The sequence below is a fragment of the Hyperolius riggenbachi genome, chromosome 7 (assembly GCF_040937935.1).
Source record: "Hyperolius riggenbachi isolate aHypRig1 chromosome 7, aHypRig1.pri, whole genome shotgun sequence".
NCBI lineage: Eukaryota > Metazoa > Chordata > Amphibia > Anura > Hyperoliidae > Hyperolius > Hyperolius riggenbachi.
This window is the reverse complement of record NC_090652.1, coordinates 180,223,713-180,249,066: the sequence shown is the minus strand read 5'-3', so window position 1 is coordinate 180,249,066 and position 25,354 is coordinate 180,223,713. Positions and strand designations below refer to the sequence as shown.

The 25,354-nt window shown below is 45.4% G+C and overlaps 1 protein-coding gene across 1 annotated transcript in view; it reads left to right on the top strand.

Moving 5' to 3' along the window:
• COL5A2 (collagen type V alpha 2 chain) overlaps positions 1-25,354 on the top strand; it is a 1,703,177-nt gene that overhangs the window by 1,016,066 nt on the left and 661,757 nt on the right. Inside the window, exon 22 of the mRNA XM_068247348.1 lies at positions 6,695-6,748. Within this exon, the coding sequence (XP_068103449.1) occupies positions 6,695-6,748 (54 nt within the window). The remainder of the gene's footprint in view (positions 1-6,694; positions 6,749-25,354) is intronic.

Genomic DNA, 25,354 nt, shown 5'->3' with positions numbered 1-25,354 from the left:
CACCTTAATATCTAGTTATCTGGCTTGCAGTCACTGCCATGTATCCCCTTTTCTTATTTCTTTCTGCTTCAAACACAATTAGGAATGACAGCTGAATGAATTCTGCGCCCCCTCCTACACTGCGCCCTGAGGCTGGAGCCTCTCCAGCCTATGCCTCGGCCCGGCCCTGTGTCCGAGCGCTGCTTCAGTGCAGCTGGTGGCGTGGTCACCGAGAAACGCTCACGTCTGTCTCACAAGTCTGTGGACAGACTGACGTTTCTCAAGATGAACCAGGCGTGGGTGGAAGGCGAGTTCCTGGCCCCTGTTGTCGGCGAGAGGGGGACGTGAACTGGCTGCCGGAACTTAGAACCATCGTTAATGTGCTTTACCACCCTTTACCACCTCCTGGCTCCTGCTCACTAAGCCAGCCTGGTTCACTTTGACTATTACGTCGCCTGCAGCCACACATTTTACAACTACAGTGGGCTGCTGTGTACTGCCCTTCTGCTGTCTGTCTGTGTTTCCCACTGCCAGGGTACACAGATTTACATTCTGCTGCCACTCTGCCACCAGCTATTATGTCAAAAAATAGCTATATATCTGTGTAATTTGTTTTACAAACAAAACCAAAAAACCATAAAAAAAAAAAAAAGGTTTAATTTTTCTGAGGTGCCCGGGTTGAAAACTGTGTTGTCCCAGTTGTGTATTGGACACGATGTGGGCTGCACGACCGCTGTCTGGGACCTCCTGTTGTGTTTATTTACAGCCCTGGTATCACCCGCTAGGTACCAGGGCTATTATGTCACGCTGCCTGCCTGCTGCCACACTCACACTACTCCTCCATTCCTCCTGCTGCTGCTGCTGTCTGTCTGTGTTTCCCACTGCCAGGGTACACAGAATTACATTCTGCTGCCACTCTGCCACCAGCTATTACGTCAAACAATAGCTGCTCACATTACTCCTCCATTCCTCCTGCTGCTGCTGCTGTTGGTCTGTGTTTCCCACTGCCAGGGTACACAGAATTACATTCTGCTGCCACTCTGCCACCAGCTATTACGTCAAAAAATAGCTATATCTGTGTAATTGGTTGTAAAACCAAAACTACAAAACCATAAAAAAAAAAAGGATTAATTTTTCAGAGGTGCCCGTGTTGAAAACTGTGTTGTCCCAGTTGTGTATTGGACACGATGTGGGCTGCACGACCGCTGTCTGGGACCTCCTGCCTGCTGTGTTTATTTACAGCCCTGGTATCACCGCTAGGTACCAGGGCTATTATGTCACGCTGCCTGCCTCATTGACTTACTGCTGCCACACACTCATCCTCCTCCTCCTGCTGCTGAATTTACCTCCTGCTGTCTGTGTGTTTCCACTGCCAGGGAGCACATACAATGGCGCTTCCAACATGCGTGCGCCACCAGCTATTTGTTACGCTCAAAAATAGCTGCATTTCTTAAAAAAAAAAATTGAAAAGAGAAATAAGTGAAGGAGGAGGAGGAGGAGGAGGAGGAGGAGGAGCTAAACAAATTTCTTGACACAACTTCTCTTTCCACCTTTTTTTTTTTTTTTAAAGGAACATCCCCACATAATCACTTGCTGTTGTTACTTGGAAAAAAAGATGTTTCTTGCATCATTCACCCTCAAAACAAGTGTTGGAAGCTATTTAAGGCCAATTCGAATAGTCAGCTTGAATAATGAGCTCGAATACCGACTCGAATAGTGAGCTCGAAGTCCGAGGTCGAATCGAATAGTAAAAATTATTCGACTCGAATATTCGACTGACCTCGAATAATTTACTATTCGAATTCGACCAAACTCGAATTTTAAAAAGGGGTATTTGAGCACCACTGTTGCTTAGTTAGTTTTTACTGTGGAGAAAGCAAGCGTTAGTTAAAAGTAGTGTAGTGTTACTTGTGGGGGAAGCAGGAGTTGGTTAAATGTAGTGTAGTGATACTGGTATAATGTAGTGTAGTAAATGGTGAAGGCATCAGGGGTTAGTGTAGGGCACTTAGTCTAGCTAGTGGGGACAGCAGGGGTTAGTGTACCTTGGACAGAGGCAGCTTGGGGGGAAATAATGTCTACAAAATGCCCCTGCACTATAGACGCACCAGGTTTAGCATTTTTTTTTTCCTGGATTTTGTCCTCTAAACCTTGGTGCGTCTTATAGTCCGGAGCGTCTTATAGTCCGAAAAATACGGTATCTCTAATGTACGATGGAACAGACTGCACGCGGGGCTGCAGGTGGTTATCAATATATACATTGATCCTCTCTGTTAGAGAGCAACAGCCCTGTGTTTGAGACAAGAAGAGACAGAGCGCACTTAGGGGAACAGTACAGCAGTAGACTGGGTGAATTCAGAATAATCTCACCTCTAGAAGTTGCTGGCAAACCTGTACAGGAGTAGCCAGCATGTAGGCTTTTATCCCTCTAGCCAGGGATCAGACACAAAGGCAGCTGGATTCCATCTTCACTCGGATGGTTGTTGGCAGGCAGCGAGCGGCTCTGAGGTTGTACAACCTGTTTGTGTGCGAGTCCACTGTCAGCTGTCTGCTTGCAAACACCATTGGAACTCTTTACCTGATGAAAGGAGGACTTGGTCTCCTGAAACGCGTTGCAATATATTTTAATAAACCTTAATCAACACTATACGGCAGCCACCATTTCTTCTTTCCTACACGCATTGCTGCATTACAATTAGACCACCACTCCAACTGCCCGTGAACTGCCTGTGCAAGACTCATGGAGCAGTGTGGAGCTTTGCTTTTAGAACCCTCACTCCTGGAGCTGATGCTTTGAAATCCACCACAATCTGTTTGTGCAACCGCATATAGCGGACTCGCACACAGACAGGGTGTACAACCTCAGAGCCGCTCGCTGCCTGCCAACAACCATCCGAGTGAAGGAGGAATCCAGCTGCCTTTGTGCCTTTATACCTGGCTAGAGGGATAAAAGGTTCGCCAGCAACTTCTATAGGTGAGATTATTCTGAATTCACCCAATCTACTGCTGTACTGTTCCCCTGAGTGCGCTCTGTCTCTTCTTGTCTCAAACACAGATACTTTTGCCACCGAGGTGGATACCAAGAGCAGCACCTTTATCCTTTCCCTCTTCCACCCTGCCACACTGATTGCTCCTTCTGTTTGCCGGAAGTAAACCGCCTGTTTCTTTTCCAGAGAGCCACAGCCCGACACCGTTGGGCGACCCGGTGACTTCTCCAATTTTTTATGTACCTTAGGAAGTGCATAAAAAGTAGGTGTTACTGGATGTAACACCTTCATAAAATCGTAAACCTCATTGGAAATAATGCCACTGTGCAGTGCCTCATCCAAAATAGCATATAGTTCACCCTGGCAGCGTGCCACCCTCGATGCAGAGACCCTCCTATAACAATCCTGTTGTGACAAAATCTGCACACACATATCCCTGTAGGCCAGTTTAGACATAACTACAAAGTTCCCACCTTTGTTGGAAGGCTTGATAATCTAATTCGTCTGTCTACTCAATCTATCGCCCAAATTTTCTCCTCTGTGAGGTTGGCAGGATGAGTGCGCACATGAAGTTGCATTAATTCCCTTTCCACAGAAGCCACAAAGGTCTATAAATTGGGATTAAGGGAGAGGGGAGGGTATTTCTGAGATTTGTTATTAAACTGATCACTTTTTATCTGGGAGGAGAGGGGAGGAGGGATGGCTCCAGAAGGGGCCCCCGCCTCCACACTTAGGGTATGAAAATTGCCCTCATCGTCTCCCTCCAGCACCTCATCATCTGAATCATCACATAAATCACATAAATCCTGTAATGCCAGGCGATCAACATCAGACATAATATATTGAGCCAATTCTGATCTACCCCGGGAGCGCCTGTCATCCGACTGTGTGCATAATGAGCGTAACAAAATCTTCCTTCCACAAAGATGAAGTTGTTTTATTATTTCAAATTTGTCCATGCTGTGGGTAGGGGAAAAAACCCAACCCACGTGCAAGGACCCTTATCATATCTTCGGGGATCACCTCACCCGTCAAATTGGTTACCTGTAAGTCGGATGAACAGACGCCACCGGAAGAAGCCCATTCAACTGGCCCTGGTGGTATTATTCTAAAAAAGTGCCAGAGGAAGATGATGGCGCAAAGGCACAAGCCCCATGTCCGCCTTCCAACTGCGGGTGGCCCTGCTCGAGTGAATTATCGCTACGGCGATACATCACTCGTGGCCGCTACTGTGTTAATTTACTTTATGTAAATTTATACAGTAGCGTCTGCGAGTGAAGCATCACAGTAGCGATAATTCACTTGAGCAGGGCCACCCTCAGTTAATGTTACGCGCATTGCTAAGGAAGCAATGTGCATAACTAAGGAAGGCACTCTCCTTACATGGCAGTGAGCACTGCTATGTAAGGCGTGCATAGCGCGCACTACAGAACACGCAGCTTGATGAATCAAGCCCTATGAGATTTTTTTTTTTGTGTGTATTTTTAATTTAATTGTACTTTTTGTCCATTTGATGTCTCCACACTGTAACCTGTGTAACCGTACACAGGAAGAAGTCAGTGTGTTTGTGTGTGTGTGTGTGTTTACATTCATTTTTATGAATGATCACTAGCTTCTTGCTGAGGTTGGTGATCATTCATTCACAGGCACTGTGATTGGCTTTGGAAACGCTCCCATTCACCGATCAGCGCGCATCAGGATGGCGACAGAGGCACGTGCGTGCAAAAAACAAGGTATTATGTATGTATACGCCCCTGATACCAAAGTGAAGTTTTCAGGGGAGTATACAGTGGTTTGCAAAAGTATTCGGCCCCCTGAAGTTTTCCACATTTGGTCATATAACTGCAACAAACATGAATCAATTTTATTGGAATTCCACGTGAAAGACCAATACAAAGTGGTGTACACGTGAGAAGTGGAACGAAAATCATACATGATTCCAAACATTTAAAAAAACATAACTGCAAAGTGGGGTGTGCGTAATTATTCAGCCCCATGAGTCAATACTTTGTAGAACCACCTTTTGCTGCAATTACAGCTGCCAGTCTTTTATGGTATGTCTCTACCAGCTTTGCACATCTAGAGACTGAAATCCTTGCCCATTCTCCTTTGCAAAACAGCTCTAGCTCAGTCAAATTAGATGGACAGCATTTGTGAACAGCAGTTTTCAGATCTCGCCACAGATTCTCGATTGGTTTTAGATCTGGACTTTGACTGGGCCATTCTAACACATGAATATGTTTTGTTTTAAAACATTCCATTGTTGCCCTGGCTTTATGTTTATGGTCGTTGTCCTGCTGGAGGGTGAACCTTCGCCCCAGTCTCAAGTCATTTACAGACTCCTAGAGGTTTTCTTCGAAGATTGCCCTGTATTTGGCTCCATCCATCTTCCCATCAACTCTGACCAGCTTCCCTGTCCCTGCTGAAGAGAAGCACCCCCAGAGAATGATGCTGCCACCACCATATTTGACAGTGGGGAGGGTGTGTTCAGAGTGATGTGCAGTGTTAGTTTTCCGCCACACATAGCGTTTTGCATATTGGCCAAAAAGTTCCATTTTGGTCTCATCTGACCAGAGCACCTTCTTCCACATGTTTGCTGTATGCCTGTATCCCCCACTTGGCTTGTGGCAAACTGCAAACTGGACTTGCTATGCTTTTCTGTTAACAATGGCTTTCTTCTTGCCATAAAGTCCAACTTTGTGCAGTGCACGACTAATAGTTGTCCTATGGATAGATTCCCACACCTAAGCTGTAGATCTCTGCAGCTCGTCCAGAGTCACCATGGGCCTCTTGACTGCATTTCTGATCAGCGCTTTACTTGTTCGGCCTGTGAGTTTAGGTGGACGGCCTTGTCTTGGTAGGTTTGCAGTTGTGCCGTACTTCCATTTCTGAATGATCGCTTGAACAGTGCTCCATGGGATGTTCAAGGTTTTGGAAATCTTGTAGCCTAAGCCTGCTTTAAATTTCTCAATAACTTTATCCCTGACCTGTCTGGTGTGTTGTTGCTCCCAATATTCTCTTAGACAACCTCTTTGGCCGTCCCAGAGCAGCTGTATTTGTACTGACATTAGATTCCACTCAGGTGCACTCTATTTAGTCATTAGCCCTCATCAGGCAATGTCTATGGACAACTGACTGCACTCAGACCAAAGGGGGCTGAATAATTACGAACACCCCACTTTGCAGTTATTTATTTGTAAAAAATGTTTGGACTCATGTATGATTTTTGTTCCACTTCTCATGTGTACACCACTTTGTATTGGTCTTTGACGTGGAATTCCAATAAAATTGATTCAAGGGGGCCGAATACTTTTGCAAACCACTGTATATACATACCAAGTATCCGGAACTGATGAATTTACTGTAATAAGTAAAGTATTTCTATAAAAGGGTATGAGGCTGTTTTTCCCAATACTTTGCTCATCTTTTAATTTCTTTTGGATTCTGTCTTCTCAATGAAGTCATGGAGGACTTTTAATATAGGTATTTTCTGTTTTTCCCAATTCTTTTTGCATTGCATCAAATCTTTTATGTAGCATCCTAAAGATGTTTGCAAAGCTATGTAAAGCTTTGAATGGAGAATATCATTGGCCTTTGCCTGTTCATATGAAGCAATCAAGGTCTTGCTTCCAATTTTATTAGTTTCTCACAAAAGTTTAGAAATTTTGCTATAGTAATTTTTTTTCTATTCTAACACGTATCATTTTTTCCCCCTGTGTTATTGCTATCAGGGTGCACCAGGTAATCGTGGTTTCCCAGGATCTGATGGTCTACCTGGACCTAAGGTAGGTAAAATTTTGTTTTAATGTACAAAGCTATTATATTGCATTATTTTCTACTAAGACAAAATATGGTTTGTAATGGTCTCCTCTAGGCCAGTTTTACACTTTGTTTGCGTTGAGGTGGGGATGCAATGCTCCTGTAGCATCCCACCGCAAAGAGAAAAATGACAAACATATTACCCTGTGGCAGAGTGTGTGGACAGGGTCATATGCATAGTGCTATCCCCTGTTAGGCAGGAAGTACGTCACTGGGACTCCTTGACGTTGTGCTGCAACTAGAGATGGCTCAGACCTCAGATTTTGGGTCTGCAGACCACGGGCGCGAACTTCCGCAAAAGTCTGCAGACCGGTGAACTCTGTGAACCGCAATAGACTTCAAAGGGCAGGTGAACTTTAAAAGCTACAAACACTGTTTCTGGCCACAAAATGGAAAAGCTTTTTCAAGGGGTCTAACACCTGGAGGGGGGCATGGCAGAGTGGGATACATCTCAAAAGTCCCTGGGAGAATTATGGATTTGTCACAGAGCAGGGTTATAATCCCTAAAGGGCAGAAATCACATTGCATTCCTAAATTGGAGGCATAAAGTGCTTGAAAACATCGCGTGTGTATACATGGATCAGGTAGTGTAAGTAGTATACAGCTTCACACTAACAGACCAAACTCACTGTGTAACGCACCGCAAACAGCTGTTTGTGTAGTGATGGCCGTGCTGGCGCACACGATGGCGGTTTTCAAGCCCATATGGTCGGGCTGAGGTAGCTCAATAACAGAACAACAATTACTGTCCAGCTGATCGAATTTGGTCTGCCCACAATAAAGCTTATTATCTTGGGTGTGCCCCTCAACACACTCATATAGGTCATTGCTTCATTGTGATACGCAAGTCCCTTCACCGCAGCAAGGTAACGATCACGAAGGGGAATTGACACATGTACATGTGCCTTTTGTTTTGTTGTTGCCAGGGCCGTTTCTTGCCCCGTTCAGCCGGTTCTGCTGAACGGGGCGCCGATGAGTGACAGATTGGGGGGCACCAGGCCGTCCCTGTGGCCGCCGCCACTGCTCCCCCTCCCTCCCTCCTGGCGCCTCACTCAGACCTCGATCAGGCGGCGACCAATCGTGCGGGCGCTAGGACCCAGCGCCCGCACTATGCGGAAGTGACATCACTTCCGCATATAGAGCGGTTGCGTCCGGCGCCCGCCGGTACTGGTCGGGTCGCCGCTGATCCTGAGGTCTGCAAGGTAAGGGGGGAGCGGGAGCGGCGGCTGGGGGCTCCCTGTCACTTACTGCTCAAACGGGCTCCCTGTCACTCACTTCCTAAAGGTACTCCCTGTCACTCACTTCCTAAAGGGGCTCCCTGTCACTCACTTCCTAAAGGGGCTCCCTGTCACTCACTTCCTAAAGGGGCTCCCTGTCACTCACTTCCTAAAGGTACTCCCTGTCACTCACTTCCTAAAGGGGCTCCCTGTCACTCACTTCCTAAAGGTACTCCCTGTCACTCACTTCCTAAAGGGGCTCCCTGTCACTCACTTCCTAAAGGGGCTCCCTGTCACTCACTTCCTAAAGGTACTCCCTGTCACTCACTTCCTAAAGGGGCTCCCTGTCACTCACTTCCTAAAGGTACTCCCTGTCACTCACTTCCTAAAGGGGCTCCCTGTCACTCACTTCCTAAAGGGGCTCCCTGTCACTCACTTCCTAAAGGTACTCCCTGTCACTCACTTCCTAAAGGGGCTCCCTGTCACTCACTTCCTAAAGGGGCTCCCTGTCGCTCACTTCCTAAAGGGGCTCCCTGTCACTCACTCACTTCCTAAAGGGGCTCCCTGTCACTCACTCACTTCCTAAAGGGGCTCCCTGTCACTCACTCACTTCCTAAAGGGGCTCCCTGTCACTCACTCACTTCCTAAAGGGGCTCCCTGTCACTCACTCACTTCCTAAAGGGGCTCCCTGTCACTCACTCACTTCCTAAAGGGGCTCCCTGTCACTCACTCACTTCCTAAAGGGGCTCCCTGTCACTCACTCACTTCCTAAAGGGGCTCCCTGTCACTCACTCACTTCCTAAAGGGGCTCCCTGTCACTCACTCACTTCCTAAAGGGGCTCCCTGTCACTCACTCACTTCCTAAAGGGGCTCCCTGTCACTCACTCACTTCCTAAAGGGGCTCCCTGTCACTCACTCACTTCCTAAAGGGGCTCCCTGTCACTCACTTCCTAAAGGGGCTCCCTGTCACTCACTTCCTAAAGGGGCTCCCTGTCACTCACTGCCTAAAGGGGCTCCCTGTCACTCACTGCCTAAAGGGGCTCCCTGTCACTCACTGCCTAAAGGGGCTCCCTGTCACTCACTGCCTAAAGGGGCTCCCTGTCACTCACTGCCTAAAGGGGCTCCCTGTCACTCACTGCCTAAAGGGGCTCCCTGTCACTCACTGCCTAATGGGGGTCCAGGCTGGCTACATGTACTGGGGAAACTGGCTGTTTGTCATTATGTGCATTTACTGGTGAAAAGCTGTCTCTTATTATGTGCATTTACTGGTGAAAAGCAGTCTCTTATTATGGGCATTTACTGGTAAAAAGCAGTCTCTTATTATGTGCATTTACTGGTGAAAAGCTGTCTCTTATGTGCATTTACTGGTGAAAAGCGGTCTCTTATGTGCATTTACTGGTGAAAAGCGGTCTCTTATGTGCATTTACTGGTGAAAAGCGGTCTCTTATTATGTGCATTTACTGGTGAAACGCTGTCTCTTATGTGCATTTAGTGGGGAAATTTTGTCAGTAAAAATAATCTTTTGTCAGTAAATTTTTAGGTATTTGTCAGTAAAAAATAACGTGAAAGGTTGGCAACACTGGCAGGCTGCGCGGCGCAACGGGAAAGATACAGGCAGCCCACCTCACGCTTGGGCTTGGCGGGGGGAGGAGCCGACGACAGCGAGCGAGAGTACGGTGGCCGCAGGCAGCCATAAATACGCAGTGTGTGACTGCGTCGCACTCGCAGAGCCTCTCAACCTGAGTCAGTCCAGAGACTAGCAGACTGCCAGGCAGTCAAAGCCAGCCAGGAGCAAGCCCATGGAAGAGGGGTAGGAATGGGGTACCACATGCATGCGTAAAGAGGTGGAAGGTGTGGGTGTGATTAGGCAGGACATGGGTGTGGTTATGTGGTTGGGCGCGGTTAATTTAACCACTCCCATAGGCGCCAGAGAAAATCTTGCTGCCAGGTGCCAGGCACCCCAGGCTCACCCCTGTGTGCAGCAGCAGTGTGCGGCGGAGCCCAGCCCCAGAAGGTGGAGTCTTTTTGGCCAGTTGGACTCGGGCTCCTCGCTGCCACTGCTGCTAGTGGGTGCCTTGGCCCTTGCTGCCGCTGCCCGCTAGCACCTCCATGGTCCCCTGCCCGGACCCCCACCGTTCCTGGCCCGGCGCCTTCTTCCAGTTCCACCTGCCATGAGATGGACCTCATGGTAAGTAGGCAGTAAGGCAGGCAGTCTATGTACAGCACTGCCTCTCTCTTTCTGATGTGGCTGCTGGGGGAGGGGGGCGCTCTTTTTGCCCTGGGCTGGTGGTCAGAACCCACCATGGTGATGGTCTAACAGTGTGACTCCCTGGCTGGGGGTAGGGGGGCACTCTTTTTGCCCTGGGCTGGTGGTCAGAGTCTGACCACCAACCAGCCCAGGGCAAAAAGAGTACCCCCCTTCCCCAGCCAAGGAGTCACAGTCAGACCATGGTGGGCTCTGACCACCAGCCCAGGGCAAAAAGAGCACCCCCCCTACCACCCACAGCCAGGGAGTCAAAGTCAGACCATGGTGGTCTGACGGTCAAACCACCATGGTCTGACTGTGACTCCCTGGCTAGGGGGGGGAGAGGGTCACACTTTTTTTCCCTGGACAGGTGGTCAGACCACCATACTGTGACTCCCTGGCTAGGGGGCGGAGGGGGTCACTCTTGTTTTCCCTGGGCAGGTGGTCAGACGCAGAGTAAAAAAATTAAAAATAAAATAAAAATGGTGAGTTGGTTTCAAGAAGCCTTTTGACATGATTTCACTTAGCAGCTTTGATTGGGGGGGGCAATTTTTTGACTCTCGAACTGGGTGAAATTTAGCCTAGAAACTGCCCTGGTTGTTGCAGCCGTAGAGCAGCCAGAAAAATTAGGCATGTACACGAATCAGAAAAATTATTATTCTTTTTATTAGCAGCCGCTGCTAGCAGCAGCCTTAAAAATTCAGGAATCCATCTGGAATCCTGGACCCTGTTGGTGGTGGTGGAGAAGGAAGTCAAGCAGCCTGCAGGCAGAGATGCTGTGTGGGGACTGACTTAGTCTTCGTGCAGGAAGCAGCGGCATGCAGGCATAGATGCTGTGTGGGGACTGACTTAGTCTTAGGGCAGGCAGTAGCCTTCCGGGATCCATGCCTTATTCATTTTAATAAAGGTGAGGTAATATATATTTCGTAGTTGCGCTTCCCTGTTCCACCCTCACCCACTAACCATAGGTCTGCAGCAACTCTTTTCTACGCTACATGCACGTCCAGGTCAAACTCAAAGTTCTTTATAGAGTGTGCTACCCTTTCCCATAAAATATATATTAATCCTAAAAAATGTTAATCCCGGAACAGTCCTACTGTACTGATCCTCTGTATTGCGTCCTTTTCCACTTAGAAGCCACTGTTTATGCGGGTACTCCAAAGGATCATCCAAGACACGGCACATAAAGGAGACCGAAAGGAAAAAACATCTGTCTGGATTAATTTCACACGGGGACCATCACCCTAGGGGGGCCCAGCAGTGCAGATTCTAGTTTGGGATCACCTCTGCCACCTCATAAAATGAAACTGAATGGCCCGCTCACCTTGCTGCAAGGCTGCCCCGCCTCACAGACAGCAACTGCGCTTAAGTTGTCACACTGGCTCCTCTCCCACACTCTGTGTGCATTCGATCTCAAACAAAACGATAATGAAACATCATGGTGCAGTATATTTTACAGCATAAAGTTCTCACAATCAACCACACCTATATATCTCCTGCTCACCCTCTTTAACTGCTGCCCACCCTCACAGACAGCTGTCTTCACTTAACAGGTACACACAGACCTCTCCACAATGCCTCCCGAGCAAGTGCTGCTTCTCCAAGGAATGTTTTTGTCTTAAAACAGAGTTGCTTGAAAATCTAGGGCTAAAAACACCTCCAATAGTGTAAAACCACTCAATTTATTCCAGAAAAATCAGAAACATACTCACAAACATGAGTTAAAAAGCGCATATCAAAGTTAAAAGGCTCAGGGGACGTCTCCTCCTGCTGCTGGTCGCTTCCCTTCCTTGCTCCGCCCTACGCGTTACGTCATTCGACTCATCAGGGGCTAGTGGTCAGGAAGCGACCCAGCAGACTTATCCTCAAGCTCATTAGCATATACAACTCACATGTAATGCATACTAGACAATCCGACACTCCTATAAATGTATACATTTATACCCGCCTCTTCCCAACCAAAAACGCCATCCTATATGACTTACTTTCTAATCCAGCAGCTCTGCAACTTGCTAAACCTCTTCCAAGACGATATTCTGAATAAACATGCCTAAAACTACATTTCCCAGCATGCCCGTATCCCAACTTCCTCCCATACACTCCCTCACTTCCCCTATTCCCCACTGTGCCTGTCTTCTCAAAGTTTCGCAGTTTTCTGTGAGACTATGCATACCAATACAGTATCAACCAAGACTACATTTCCCATACACCTCTGTGATTGCAACATCATGATATTTCAAACTCTTAAGCTAAACACTTAAGTAAACACTTGGTAAATCTGTACAACCAAGATTGTATGGTGTATACAATCTTGGTTGTATAGATTTACCAAATCTATGTAGTAAAAGGGCCAACAGATTGAAAATACCTTGAATGATTGATTGGATAAGCTCTTCTACTACATGAAAGTAGGGATGCTCAAATTCGGCTTCGGGAGATATCCGGATTTTTGCTGTCCGGATATCTCCCAGTAATGCTGTGCGGGCTGGGCGGGGGGGTCAAGCTTACCTCTCTGACGTCTTCTTCGGTCGTCCCTTGGCGCCTCCCACGATGCGCTCCATGCGCGTCACGTGATTACAAACACTTCCTCCTTCAACCCGGAAGGAGGAAGTGTTTGTAATCAGGTGACCGCGGCTTGGAGCGCATCGTGGGAGGCGCTGAGGGACGACCAAAGAAGACGTCAGAGAGGTAAGCTTGACCCCCCGCCCAGCCCGCACAGCATTACTGGGAGATATCCGGATAGCAAAAATCCGGATATCTCCCGTAGCCGAATTTGAGCATCCCTACATGAAAGTGGTAAGATTGAACAACCAAGATTGTATGGTGTGTGTTGAGCCTTAGGCCTGGAACACACCAAAGGAGTTTTTCTGAGCGTTTTGAGTTTTTAAATCTGCTGCTAATGTTATCCTATGTGTCTGTGCACACTGGAGCAGTGATGTTTTGTAAAAAAAACCCATAGCATTACATTGGGAAGAGCTTTTAGAGGTTTCAAAAGCTCTTCCCAATGTAATGCTATGGGTTTTTTTTACAAAACCTCATTGCTCCAGTGTGCACAGACACATAGGATAACATTAGCAGCAGATTTAAAAACTCAAAACGCTCAGAAAAACTCCTTTGGTGTGTTCCAGGCCAGAGGCCCAGTGCACACCAAAAACCGCAAACAGATCCGCAAAACGTTAGCGTTTTTTGAACCGCTTAGTGTCATTTTGATGGCGCATTTTGTGGGCGTTTTGCGTTTTTTGCGTGCGTTTTTGCAAGCGTTTTTTGAAGCGTTTTGCGTTTTTCCTGTAAAGAGGTAGAAAGACCTTAAACAAAGGGTTAAAGTGCGATATATTGATGACACATGTGAAGCACATTGAGCAATTGAAGTCAAAAACCCAATATAAAAAGGGTGGGGTCCTTAACAACATTGTGGGTTAGTTCAGGAGAGGTGACACTGTGGTTTGGAGAGAAGAGTGACTTGTTTTTCAAAATGTTTCCTGATGTGCTGTTATTGCTCTGTGTAGCAGCATATATGAGACGTAGGACAAGGACAAGGAGATACTGGGTGCATCCCATGCTACAAGAGCGGCGCCGGAAGGGTCAATTTAGGACCCTATATAGAGATTTGAGGCAGCATCCAGACAAGTTTTTTGGCTACACCCGCATGTCTGTGTCCAGGTAAGAATACTTGTCACTTATCTTTATCATGGGGCTCAGTATTTTGGGGAGGAATGATATTGGAAGCACCTTTTGGCCCTTAGTTAACTGTGTTTACCTGAAAACAGAAATACAACACATTAATCAATCAGGTGTATACATGAGCTAAACAAATAACTGTGATACTTGATTCTGGTGTGTTATGTATTCAATGCATAAGGCCTCCATCTCATTTTCCGATTGAAGTAACTACTATAGTATATCTCCATAGTTTACCCATAACATTTGGAGCATATTATGACCTTACATACTCCTGGAGCATACTTCATGAAGTATATGACTGTCAGGCAACAATCAGCATATGGGACACAGTAATGAAGCAATGTTTGAACAAAATCTTTAGCTTTAATGTTTTGTTCTTCTGGGCAAATAAGATTTTGGACATGTGTTGTCCATACTTTGCTTTCAGCAACAAAAGTAATATGTCACAAATGAAAAATGTTTCTTTAACAAACAGTCGATCTGAACATAAGCATGCTATCTTTTTCCAGTTTTGATCTCCTTTTATCCAAACTGAAGGATGCCCTTCAACGACAAGACACAAACTTTCGCCTAGCAATCACACCAACTGAGCGACTCCTCATAACATTGAGGTAATGTAAAATTAGGTCCAAATCTGACCATTTAACAATAAAAAAAAAAAAACACACAAACTAGTCATGTTGTGATAGCAAATCACACATCCTACCAGGGCCCTGATTGTAAGCATGTGTACCTGATTCAGCATTTGTATGAGCCTGGCTGTGCGATGTTAAATCAGTGTACACTGAAGAGTCACTGTGCATAGATGATGTTTGAAATCGCATACCTTGATCAGGGCGCTGAGGTGGAGGCATAGAGTAATGAGGCTGTTGACCATATGGCATGTTTGGCATTGGTGGGTAATGCGGTGGCTCATAACTACGTTGCATATGGTAAGAGAGTTGTGGGTGTGCATTATATTGGTGACTGGAAGCAGGCAGGTGTGGTTGCCACAAGTAGTTGTGCACATTGTCATCTGCACGGCTCTCAGGTACTAAGAATCTCCCCAGGGTCTCAGAGATGGCATGTCTGGCTGCCCATTGCTTATCAGGAGGCACTTTTTGTAATAGTGGCACCAAACTTAAAAGATACTGTGTGCATGGCTCTTTAAGTTGTTTCATTTCATCCTCTCGCTTCTCCATATGATCAACAGCCTTTTCTATTGAACTAATCAGCTTCTGGTCGTATTCAGCCCTGCTCATACCTCTTCCTATTCTCCTGCCTTGTGTAGCTAGCCTCACACCTCTACTACACCTGACAGTTGTGCGTGTCCGACTACTCGCTGGGCTGTGTGGTGTGTGATCTGGTGTGATCGTATTCAGCCCTGCTCATACCTCTTCCTATTCTCCTGCCTTGTGTAGCTAGCCTCACACCTCTACTACACCTGAGAGTTGTGCGTGTCCGACTACTCGCTGGGCTGTGTGGTGTGTGATCTGGGGTAGTAGATTCACTGTCTTCCACTGTAGCAGTGTCAACATCCTGTGTAGTGTCTTCTTCAACTTCTACATCACTGTTGGTGTTCGGTGGCACCTCTACATCGTCCTCCTCAGGATCTTGTGGTAGGCTATCTTCAGTTCTTTGGTAAGGGAAAAGCACAACATTAGTTCATGGAATAGTGACCATGGATGTCACAGCAAATATATTCGCACAATGCGATGCATCTTTCATTGCAAAACATTAGCAGTAGCCTGTCTATCTTTCCCATAATTTGTGTACATAGCTTTTAGGCACAGCCCCTGAGCAAGCATAGAACAAAACTGGCCTAAGTAAACTAGCAATGATTTATGTAGATGTGTGTTACAGATGTGTGATGCAGACACTACTGCAGCCAAACATATAAACAGCACTGTCAGGCAACTGTTATGTTGGCTAAGGAACAGTCCAGATTCCTGTCATGTAATAATCACTTTAAACAGGACCTATGCCATCCTTACATTAAGCTACGTCCCCCAATATATTTGGTAGAGTGATGGCAGATTATGCGTTAAACACTACTTAATTGCATTCTGGGGCTACTCCTTCCTTCACTGTTCTAGTGGCGAAGTTGACAAACATTGCAATAGGTTAAAGGGACTCCGAGCAGTGCAGAAACTATGGAAAGATGCACATCATTTTAAAGCTCTCTTTCTCCTCTTTCCAATGATATATAAACCACCACCCTACGTCTTTTAGTTTTCGCTATTTTCGCGATTGAAATTGCCGTGACCGCGATTTCGATCGCGAAAATAGAGAAAACTAAAAGGTGTAGGGCAACGATTTAGGTGTCATCAGAAAGAGGAGAAAGAGAGCTTTAAAATGATATCCATCAAGCCATAGTTATATTGTATTACACAGGACGACACTTTCCCCAGTGTCAGCAGCACCATTCTGCTGAATGCAGCTGCTGACTTTGACAAAAAGTCGCCCTGTGTAATACAATATAACTATGGCTTGATGGATATAATTTTAAAGCTCTCTTTCTCCTCTTTCTGACGACACCTACATCGTTGCCCTACGCCTTTTAGTTTTCTCTATTTTCGCGATCGAAATCGCGGCCGCGGCAATTTCAATCGCGAAAATAGCGAAAACTAAAAGGCGTAGGGTGGCGGTTTATACATCATTGGAAAGAGGAGAAAGAGAGCTTTAAAATGATGTGCATCTTTCCATAGTTTCTGCACTGCTCGGAGTCCCTTTAACATTTACGCCATACTTACTCAGCCTGTTCATGATGTTTTCGTAGAAATTCTAATATGCCACAATATTTGTATTTGGTTCGCTGCGAACTCCCAGACCCACTTTTTGTTTCATGGTATTGCTTTTCAATCTCCTTTTTGTAACTATCTCTGACCGACTTCCATCTTGTCCGCAGGAGGCCAACTAGGAATAAAAATAAACATACATGTTATTTCTTTTCTTTTGCAGATTTCTGGCAACAGGGCATTCATATGCAGCACTTCATTACCAATTCCTCATGGGAAGAAGTACAATCTGATACTTAGTTTTGGACACCTGCAAATTGATCTGGAAAGTACTGCAACCGGAATTTATTCCAACTCCTGATGTACCTATGTGGGAGGCTAACATGCAGCTTTTTTGGGAAAAACATGATTTCCCTAACTGCCTTGGAGCAGTGGATGGGAAACATGTCAGACTGGTTATGCCTGCATTCACTGGCAGTCTATATTACAATTATAAGAAATTCTTTTCACTTGTGCTCATGGCTGTGGTGGATCCTAATTTGAAATTTATCTATGTGGATGTTGGCGCTTACGGAAGTTCCCATGATTCCTCAGTCTTCCAGCACAGTAGATTTGGCTTGAAGCTTTGCACAGGCCACATGACTTTATCACCACCACGCCCCTGGCCTGACACTCTAGAACCACCTTACCCCTTTGTGTTTGTGGCTGATGAGGCTTTTTCTCAACATGTTATGAGACCGTATGCACAGAGAGATATGACTCATAAAAAACTAGTGTTTAATAACCGCCTGACCAAAGCCAGACAAGTAGTTGAATGTGCTTTTGGAATTCTTGCAAACAAATGGCGCATGTATCACACTGCACTAAAAATGCAACCAAAGTATGCTACAACAGTTGTGAAGGCAACATGTATTTTGCATAATTATGTGAGAACACTAGATAGCATGACCATAGAGGAGGAAGAGGGGAATATTTCAAACAGTGCTCTTGTAACGTTACCACCAGCTACTTTACGTGGTCCCATTTCTGCCATTCAAAACAGAGACAAATTAGCAGATTATTTTGTGCCATAACTGTAAGAAATAAAAAACCTGCAGGCTGCTATTTACTTACATTACGTGATCATCATTATTGTGCAAATAAACATTCTTGAAACAGTGTTGCATGTCTATATCATTCATTACACTCTAAAGTGGCAAATAGCACCCTCTCTAATAATACATGTAAGTACATACACACACATGTACCTGCTGTTTATAATGAGAGCTGGCTATAGAGAGAACAGCTTTGGCAGAGACCTGTCATAATGAAATTTCTAATTGTTTAATTACTCATTTAGTGGAGGGGTGATGATATATTGTCGGCAAAGTGCTGCATGAAATAAATAAAAAAATACATTCTGTACACATATACTTACTCTTAGAATCCTTGCCCTTTTGGCTCAAAGTATTCCATTTCTCTCCAATAAATTATTTTGCAATGTTGCTCCAGATTTCATGAGCCCTTTGGTGGTCTTTATATCCAGGCAATGACTTGTCATAAAGTTCTGGGCTGTTTTCTATCTTAATTATGAGGTTTTCAGTGGTAAACCACCTTGCTGCCATCTTCCTCCTGCGCAGTCTAAAATCCCTAATGCAAATCTGCCACACAGGAAGCACACTTTGCCTTGGAAGTGCGCATTCTTCTAAAAAACGCATCCGCATCCGCATCAAAATCTGCTTGATCAAGCGGTTTTACAGGCGTTTTGCGTTTTTCCTATACTTAACATTGGAGGCAGAAACGCATCCGAAAACCAAAAAAATGCCTCACCCAGGCATTTTTCATTTCTGCAAAACGCCTCCTGCTCTGGTGTGCACCACCCCATTGAGATACATTGACCAAGCGGATCCGCAGCCGCAAGCGGATCTGAAAACGCCCAAAAAGCCGCTCGGTGTGCACCAGCCCTTAGAGAACATAGACGGGAATCTCATATACAAACAGGACTTTGTCATCAATACACTCCGGACTGCCTAACTTATTCTAATAGTGCAGAGATTCATTGCTGCTCAGAGTGTCTATCTCCACACTTAAGGCCAGGTAGTTGGCTACCTGCCAGTCGAGTCATTGGTGGAGGGTGGATCCGGAAGGACTGAGCTGATGCGTTGCACTACGGAAAGTATGCATGTCCAACATCACCATCAGATTGCTAGAGCGTCCTGGCCTTGCCTGCATGGACATTGGAGGAGGAGGATTACTGGCACCTTTTTTCCATTGTGCTGTGATATCACCATTAAAAGCACTGTAAATCATACTTCCCAAATTGTGTTGCAAGTGCTGCATACTTTCAGCCTTGTTTCGTATCATCTCTGCCATTTGGCAGACATCTCTGCCACTTTGTGCTTATACCGAGGGTCTAGTAGCGTTGCCACCCAGTACAGGTCATTCCTAGGGATGCTCATTCGGATTCCGCAGAAATGCAATTTCCGAAATTCCGATCGGAAATTGCATTTCCACGGGGGCTTTGCTATTAACCGCTAAAGTTGACGGATTTTTACTGTAATGTAAAATGCAGAAAATCTGCATTTGCCTATTTTCTGCATTTTACATTACAGTAAAAATCCGCCGACTTTAGCAGTTAATAGCAAAACCCCTGTAAGTCCTAGAAACACCAAATTTTCAGGGTTTATTAAACAGAATCTTGTGAACAAGATGCAAATAAAGTTTTTAACCACTTCACAGCTCCAGTACAGTATATCTACTCCCCTGCAGACTTCATCTAACCGCCCAGGGGAGTAAATATACGTACTCCCGCTGCTACCACTGCTGTAAGCGCTCCCGCTTATTTGTGCGCTCGTTCATGTTGCCATCTGCCCGCCAGGAGATCAATGAATGGGAAAGCAATTCCTAATCATTGATCTAAGTCCCCGTAGCAATTATCGGCGCCTTTTATGAGAAGCTGCACGATCATTCTAATAAATAAAAGTTTCCCATCTTCAGTACACTTCCTGTAAGCATACATATTTCGCTTACAGGACATGTAACAAAAAAAAGACTGAGGCCATCTTGTGGCCAAATAGTAAAACTACATCTAAAAGTACTTTTTTTAAATGCAAAGACCTGTTTTTACATTTTAAATTAACCCCTTACCTCCCACACTCCCCAATAGTTACCAACATTTATTTTTTTTGTAAAAAAATACAATAAAATAAATTTACAATTATAAAAAATGCATTAATAGTTTTCTTAGGGACTGAACTTTTTTAATATGTATGTCAAGACGGTATAATACTGTTACTTTATAAATTATGGGCTTTTTATTAGTGATGGATGCAAAACTGAAAAAAATGCATCTTTATTTCCTAATAAAATATTGGCCAGACATTGTGATAGGGACATCATTTAAATGGTGTAATAACTGGTACAAATGGGCACATTAATTACGTGGATTTTAATTACGGTAGCATGCATTATTTAAAAATTATAATGGCCGAAAACTGAAAAATAAGGATTTTTTTCCATTTTTTTTCTTATTTTTCCATTAAAAAACATTTATAATAAAAAAATTCTTGGCATAATGTACCACCCAAAGTAAGCCTAATAAGTGATAAAAAAAACACATTTAACACATTTCATTCTGATAAGTAGAGATAAAGTTATTGGCAAATGAATGGAAGGAGCTGAAAGGTGAAAATTGCTTGGATGCTGAAGGGGTAAAACCCCTCAGTTGTGAAGTGGTTAAAAAGACCTTATAGTTTTTGAGAAAATCGATGTTAAAGTCAGGCAGAATTTCCGCGATTTCCAGCGGAAATTCCGCATTGGAATGCGGAAATTGGTAGTGGAAAGCGGAACCGGTAATTGGCAATGGCGGAATGCGGATTTACCACAGAATCGGAAATTGGCATTTCCAACCATCCCTAGTCATTCCTCTTGAGTTTTTTTACACGGGGTTCCCTCAACAGGCTGGACAGCATGAAAGACCGTATATGCACAAAGTTGGATGCCGACCTACTAGTCATCTCCTCTTGCTCTTCCTCAGTGATATCAGGTAAGTTCTCCTCCTCCCCCCATCCACGAACAATGCCACGGGAAAGGTGAACAGCACAAGTCCCCTGCGATGCCTGCTGCAGTTGTTCTTGCGCCTCCTCCTCAAAGCCACCTTCCACCTCTGACTCCTCTTCCCCAGACGACTCCTCCTTCCCCTCCTCTGTTATGCCGCAAGTGTGATGACAAATCTTATTCTGGTGATGGTTCATACAACTCGTCCTCCTCTTCCTGTTCACGCTCTTCTACAGCTTGATCCACCACTCTACACACAGCACGCTCAAGAAACAAAGCATATGGGATCAGGTCGCTGATGGCACCTTCACTACGACTCACCAGGTTTGTCACCTCCTCAAACGGATGCATGAGCCTCCATGCATTACGCATGAGTGTCCAGTACTTCAGCCAGAAAATCCCCAGCTCTCCAGAGCCTGACCTTTCACCGTAGTTGTACAGATACTCGTTGACGGCTTTCTCCTGTTGTAGCAGGTGATCAAATATGAGGAGCGTTGAATTCCAGCAAGTCGGGCTATAGCAAATCAAGCGCCTCACCGGCAAGTTGTTTCTCTGCTGAATATCAGACAAGCGTGCCATGGCTGTGTAGGAACGCCTGAAATGCCAACACACCTTCCTGGACTGCCTCAGGACCTCCTGTAAACCTGGGAACATACACACAAATCTTTGGATTATAAGATTCAGCACATGTGCCATGCAGGGCACATGTGTCAACTTGCCCAAATTCAAAGCCGAAATGAGATTGCTGCCGTTGTCACACACCACGTTGCCACACACCACGTTGCCGATCTCCAGTTGGTGCGGGGTCAGCCACTGACCCACCTGTTTGTTCAGATCGGCCAGGAGTGCTGCTCTGGTGTGACTCTCAGATTTGAGGCAAGACATGGCCAAGATGGCGTGACACCATCGTACCTGGCATGCAGCATAAGCCCTGGGAAGCTGGCGGTGGGCAGTTTGAGAGAATGCAGCAGTAGAGTAGCACTCAGCCGAGGAGGAGGAGGATGACATCGAAGAGAATGTAGCAGGAGGAGTATAAGGAGGAGGAGAGGAGGTGGCAGCAGACCTGCCTGCAAGCCGTGGAGGTGTCACCACCAAGTCTGCTGCACAGATTCCATGCTTGCCAGCGGTCAACAGGTTGACCCAATGTGTGCCGTAAAAGTAATGTACCTGCCCTTACCGTGCTTTGCAGACCAGGCATCCGTGGTCGGATGGACCCTTGACCCAACACTTTGTGCCAGAGATGACACCACTTGCCTTTCAACATCACGGTACAGTTTGGGTATCGCCTTGCGGCCTGATATCTTCCATTGTGGTGTCCCAATCACACAAATTTTCAGAAGGCCCCAGAGTCCACCAGTTGTATGGTAACAGCTGTCATGCGCCAGTCAGGGGTGACTGGTAGACATTGGTTTCTTCTGCTCAAATATTTCCTTTATGGACACCTGGCTGCTGTGGGCAGAGGAACCACTCAAAGTGATAAGCGGAGAGGAGGAGGGTGACTGTGAAGGTGTAAGGGCAGCAGAGGATACAGCGGCTGAAAATGCTGCACCTAGAAGAGACAGAGGGTGGCTTTGCATTTGTGTGCTGCTTTTTCTTATGTGCTTATCCCATTTGTGTTTGTGCTTGTTTATAAAGTGCCTTCGTAAGGCTGATGTCCCTAGGTGGGTGTTGCTTTTCCCACGACTCAATTTTTGTTCAAAGAGAGTACAGATGGCATTGCTGTAATCTCAGGCAGAGACACAAAAAAGTCCATACTGGTGATCTCTGGCATGACGGCATTTGGGTGGTGGTGGCTGCAGCTGACGTTGAAGGGCGTGTTGGCTGGCTGTTCCTAGGTGGTGATACATGATGCCGGACACTGCCACAAGCTGTTTCTGATGACAAGCTCCCCCTGCTTTTTACAGCAACTTGTCTCCTCTTACTCCTCTCTGACTCCCCCTCTGAATGATGATGATAATGATGATGAACCTGCCATGGATGGCACGTGGGTTCTCAATACACAAGATTAACAGGGGGACACCCTGTTAATCTTGTGTATTGGGAACCCACGTGCCATCCATGGCAGGTTCATCATCATTATCATCATCATCATCCACAGATTCGCTTGTATCAGACACCTCCAAAACTGCATCAACAACGGGTACTTCATCATCCTCACACCTTATGTCCATAGCGATGCCTAACTCAGACATACGAGGTGGTGTAACATCTTTAGCGCTTTCATCTTGTAACAATAATGGCTGTGAATCAGTTAATTCCCCACCTAATAACTTCTGCGAACTCTCAAATGGAGTGGCTGTGGTGCTAGTAGTAGTAGCAATGGTGGCTGCCGGCTGAGTGTTAAGTGGTGTGCCCGCATCAGAGTAGGAGGAGGAAGATATGTCACGGTTCAATGTGGAAGCTGAGGAAGATAAGGTGCAGTGCTGCTCGGATACCACTTTTCACTATCTGGAACTTATTCAGATCCGGATACCCAGATATCCGTTCTGGGTCGGATATCTGGATCAAAAATTTTGAAAACCGAATCTGGGTCGGATATCCGACCCCACTATCCGGCCAGATTCGGATATCTGGATCAAAAAACCGGAAGCGCCCTTTAAATTGCTTTAAAGTGTTTTAAGGGTCAATGAGGCATGTAGCATCATTATTTTTGAAAGGGGAACACTAATTGATGATGTGGGGACTTAAAATCTCCCCCCCCCCCAAAAAAAAGGCTGTCAAAGGGCCAAATGCAAAGGGCCAAGTGCCAAATGCAAAGTGCCAAGTACCAAATGCAAAGGGCCAAGTGCCAAATGCAAAGTGCCAAGTGCAAAGGGCCAATTGCCAAATGCAAAGGGCTAAGTGCCAAATGCAAGGTGCCAAGTGCCAAATGCAAGGTGCCAAGTGCCAAGTGCCAAATGCAAAGTGCAAAGGGCCAAGTGCCAAATGCAAAGTGCAAAGGGCCAAGTGCCAAATGCAAAGTGTCAAGTGCAAAGGTCCAAGTGCCAAGTGCAAAGGGCCAAGTGCCAAATGCAAAGGGCCAAGTGCCAAATGCAAAGGGCCATGTGTCAAATGCAAAGGGCCATGTATCAAATGCAAAGTGCCAAGTGCAAAGGGCCAAGTGCCAAATGAAAAGGGCCAAGTGCCAAATGCAAAGTGTCAAGTGCAAAGGACCAAGTGCCAAATGCAAAGGGCCAAGTGCAAAGGGCCAAATGCAAAGTGAAAAGTGCAAAGGGCCAAGTGCCAAATGTAGAACTAGTAGAAACAGAAAAGCACAAGGACACCGGGAGCCCGATATCGAGTATTATCGTTGCGTAAGTTGGTCTATTGTAGTAAAAATATACTCACAATTCTGGGTTGCTTTTACGGCAACCACCATCAGAGCATGTGGAGAAGTACCGTCTCCACTCGGCCTTGTCAGTCGCCGTTCCCGGAGAAAAAATTACCACTATAAGACTATAATGATATAACCCCACGTTGTGAAGTATTATTAGTATAAAACACTGTGGAAGGCGCCCTTACGTATCAAAATATGTAGCACAACGTAAAAATATATCAAAGGTAAGCGTAATATGTCTTACCTGGTACGAAGACTCAAACACATAAGGTAGTAGGATTCGAATTCATTTATTGCACTAGAGACAACGCGTTTCGCGACCACAAGTCGCTTCCTCAGGTCAAATAACGTGCTTAGGAAAAACAAGAACAGGATGGCGCTCAGACTAGAACATCTAGCTTCAAAACAGTATAAAAACATAAAAATACTCTATTCCTAATCTATTTCACTGTTTGGGGCATATGCGCCCGTTATACAAGTAAAAAAAAAAAAAAAATATATATATATATATATATATATATATATATATATATATATACATATATATATATATATATATATATATATCCATATACATACATATATGTATATATATACGTATATGTATATATATACATGCATACACACATACATCCAATTTCGGCCAATAAATTCAATATACATCTCCTATACATAAATCCTAGATGCATCCTAGGTGTAATCCAACCTATCTCAGTGTAATCTGAGAAGTGACTTCTACATAATTAAATAAATAACGACATTGAACTTATAATATGTGGGATTACATTGCCGTAACCCCCAAATCGCCTGATACCCAGTTAATCGTAAGAAGTTTTATAAAATTTACATAGATAAAAACATGTATAAACCATACATAAAACCAAACATAGGCAGAACATATATGTGTATATAAAAACCAGCACCTAGATTCATATGTTAAAAAATTGGTGTACACTGTAGTTATATGAATCTCCCTTACTCAGACTAAAATAGTACTTGGATAGGTATGGGTCGGATTAATATATGCAGTTAAAATGGGGTGGCATTACCGGATAGGAGCTCCAGTATTGTAAATAGCAACTAGTGTTTTGATGGAGGCTGGCAAGTAGTATAGCGTGTCCCAGTATGAGGTATATCCTCTGGTTAGGGACCCAGGGTGTATCGGAAGGTAGGCTGTTAGCTCTGTTCAGGATGGAAGGGTCCGGAGCGGGGCAGGGTATGTATTGCCGAGAGGCAGCTTACCTATATATCAGGGAAGCTCAGCGTGGGCGCCATGCGCGCGGACCGCTGTAAGGCAGTTTATAAGCTACCTGGTCACGGCTAATGCGCCCGTACGGGCAGAAGTGCGGGACTTCCGTGAC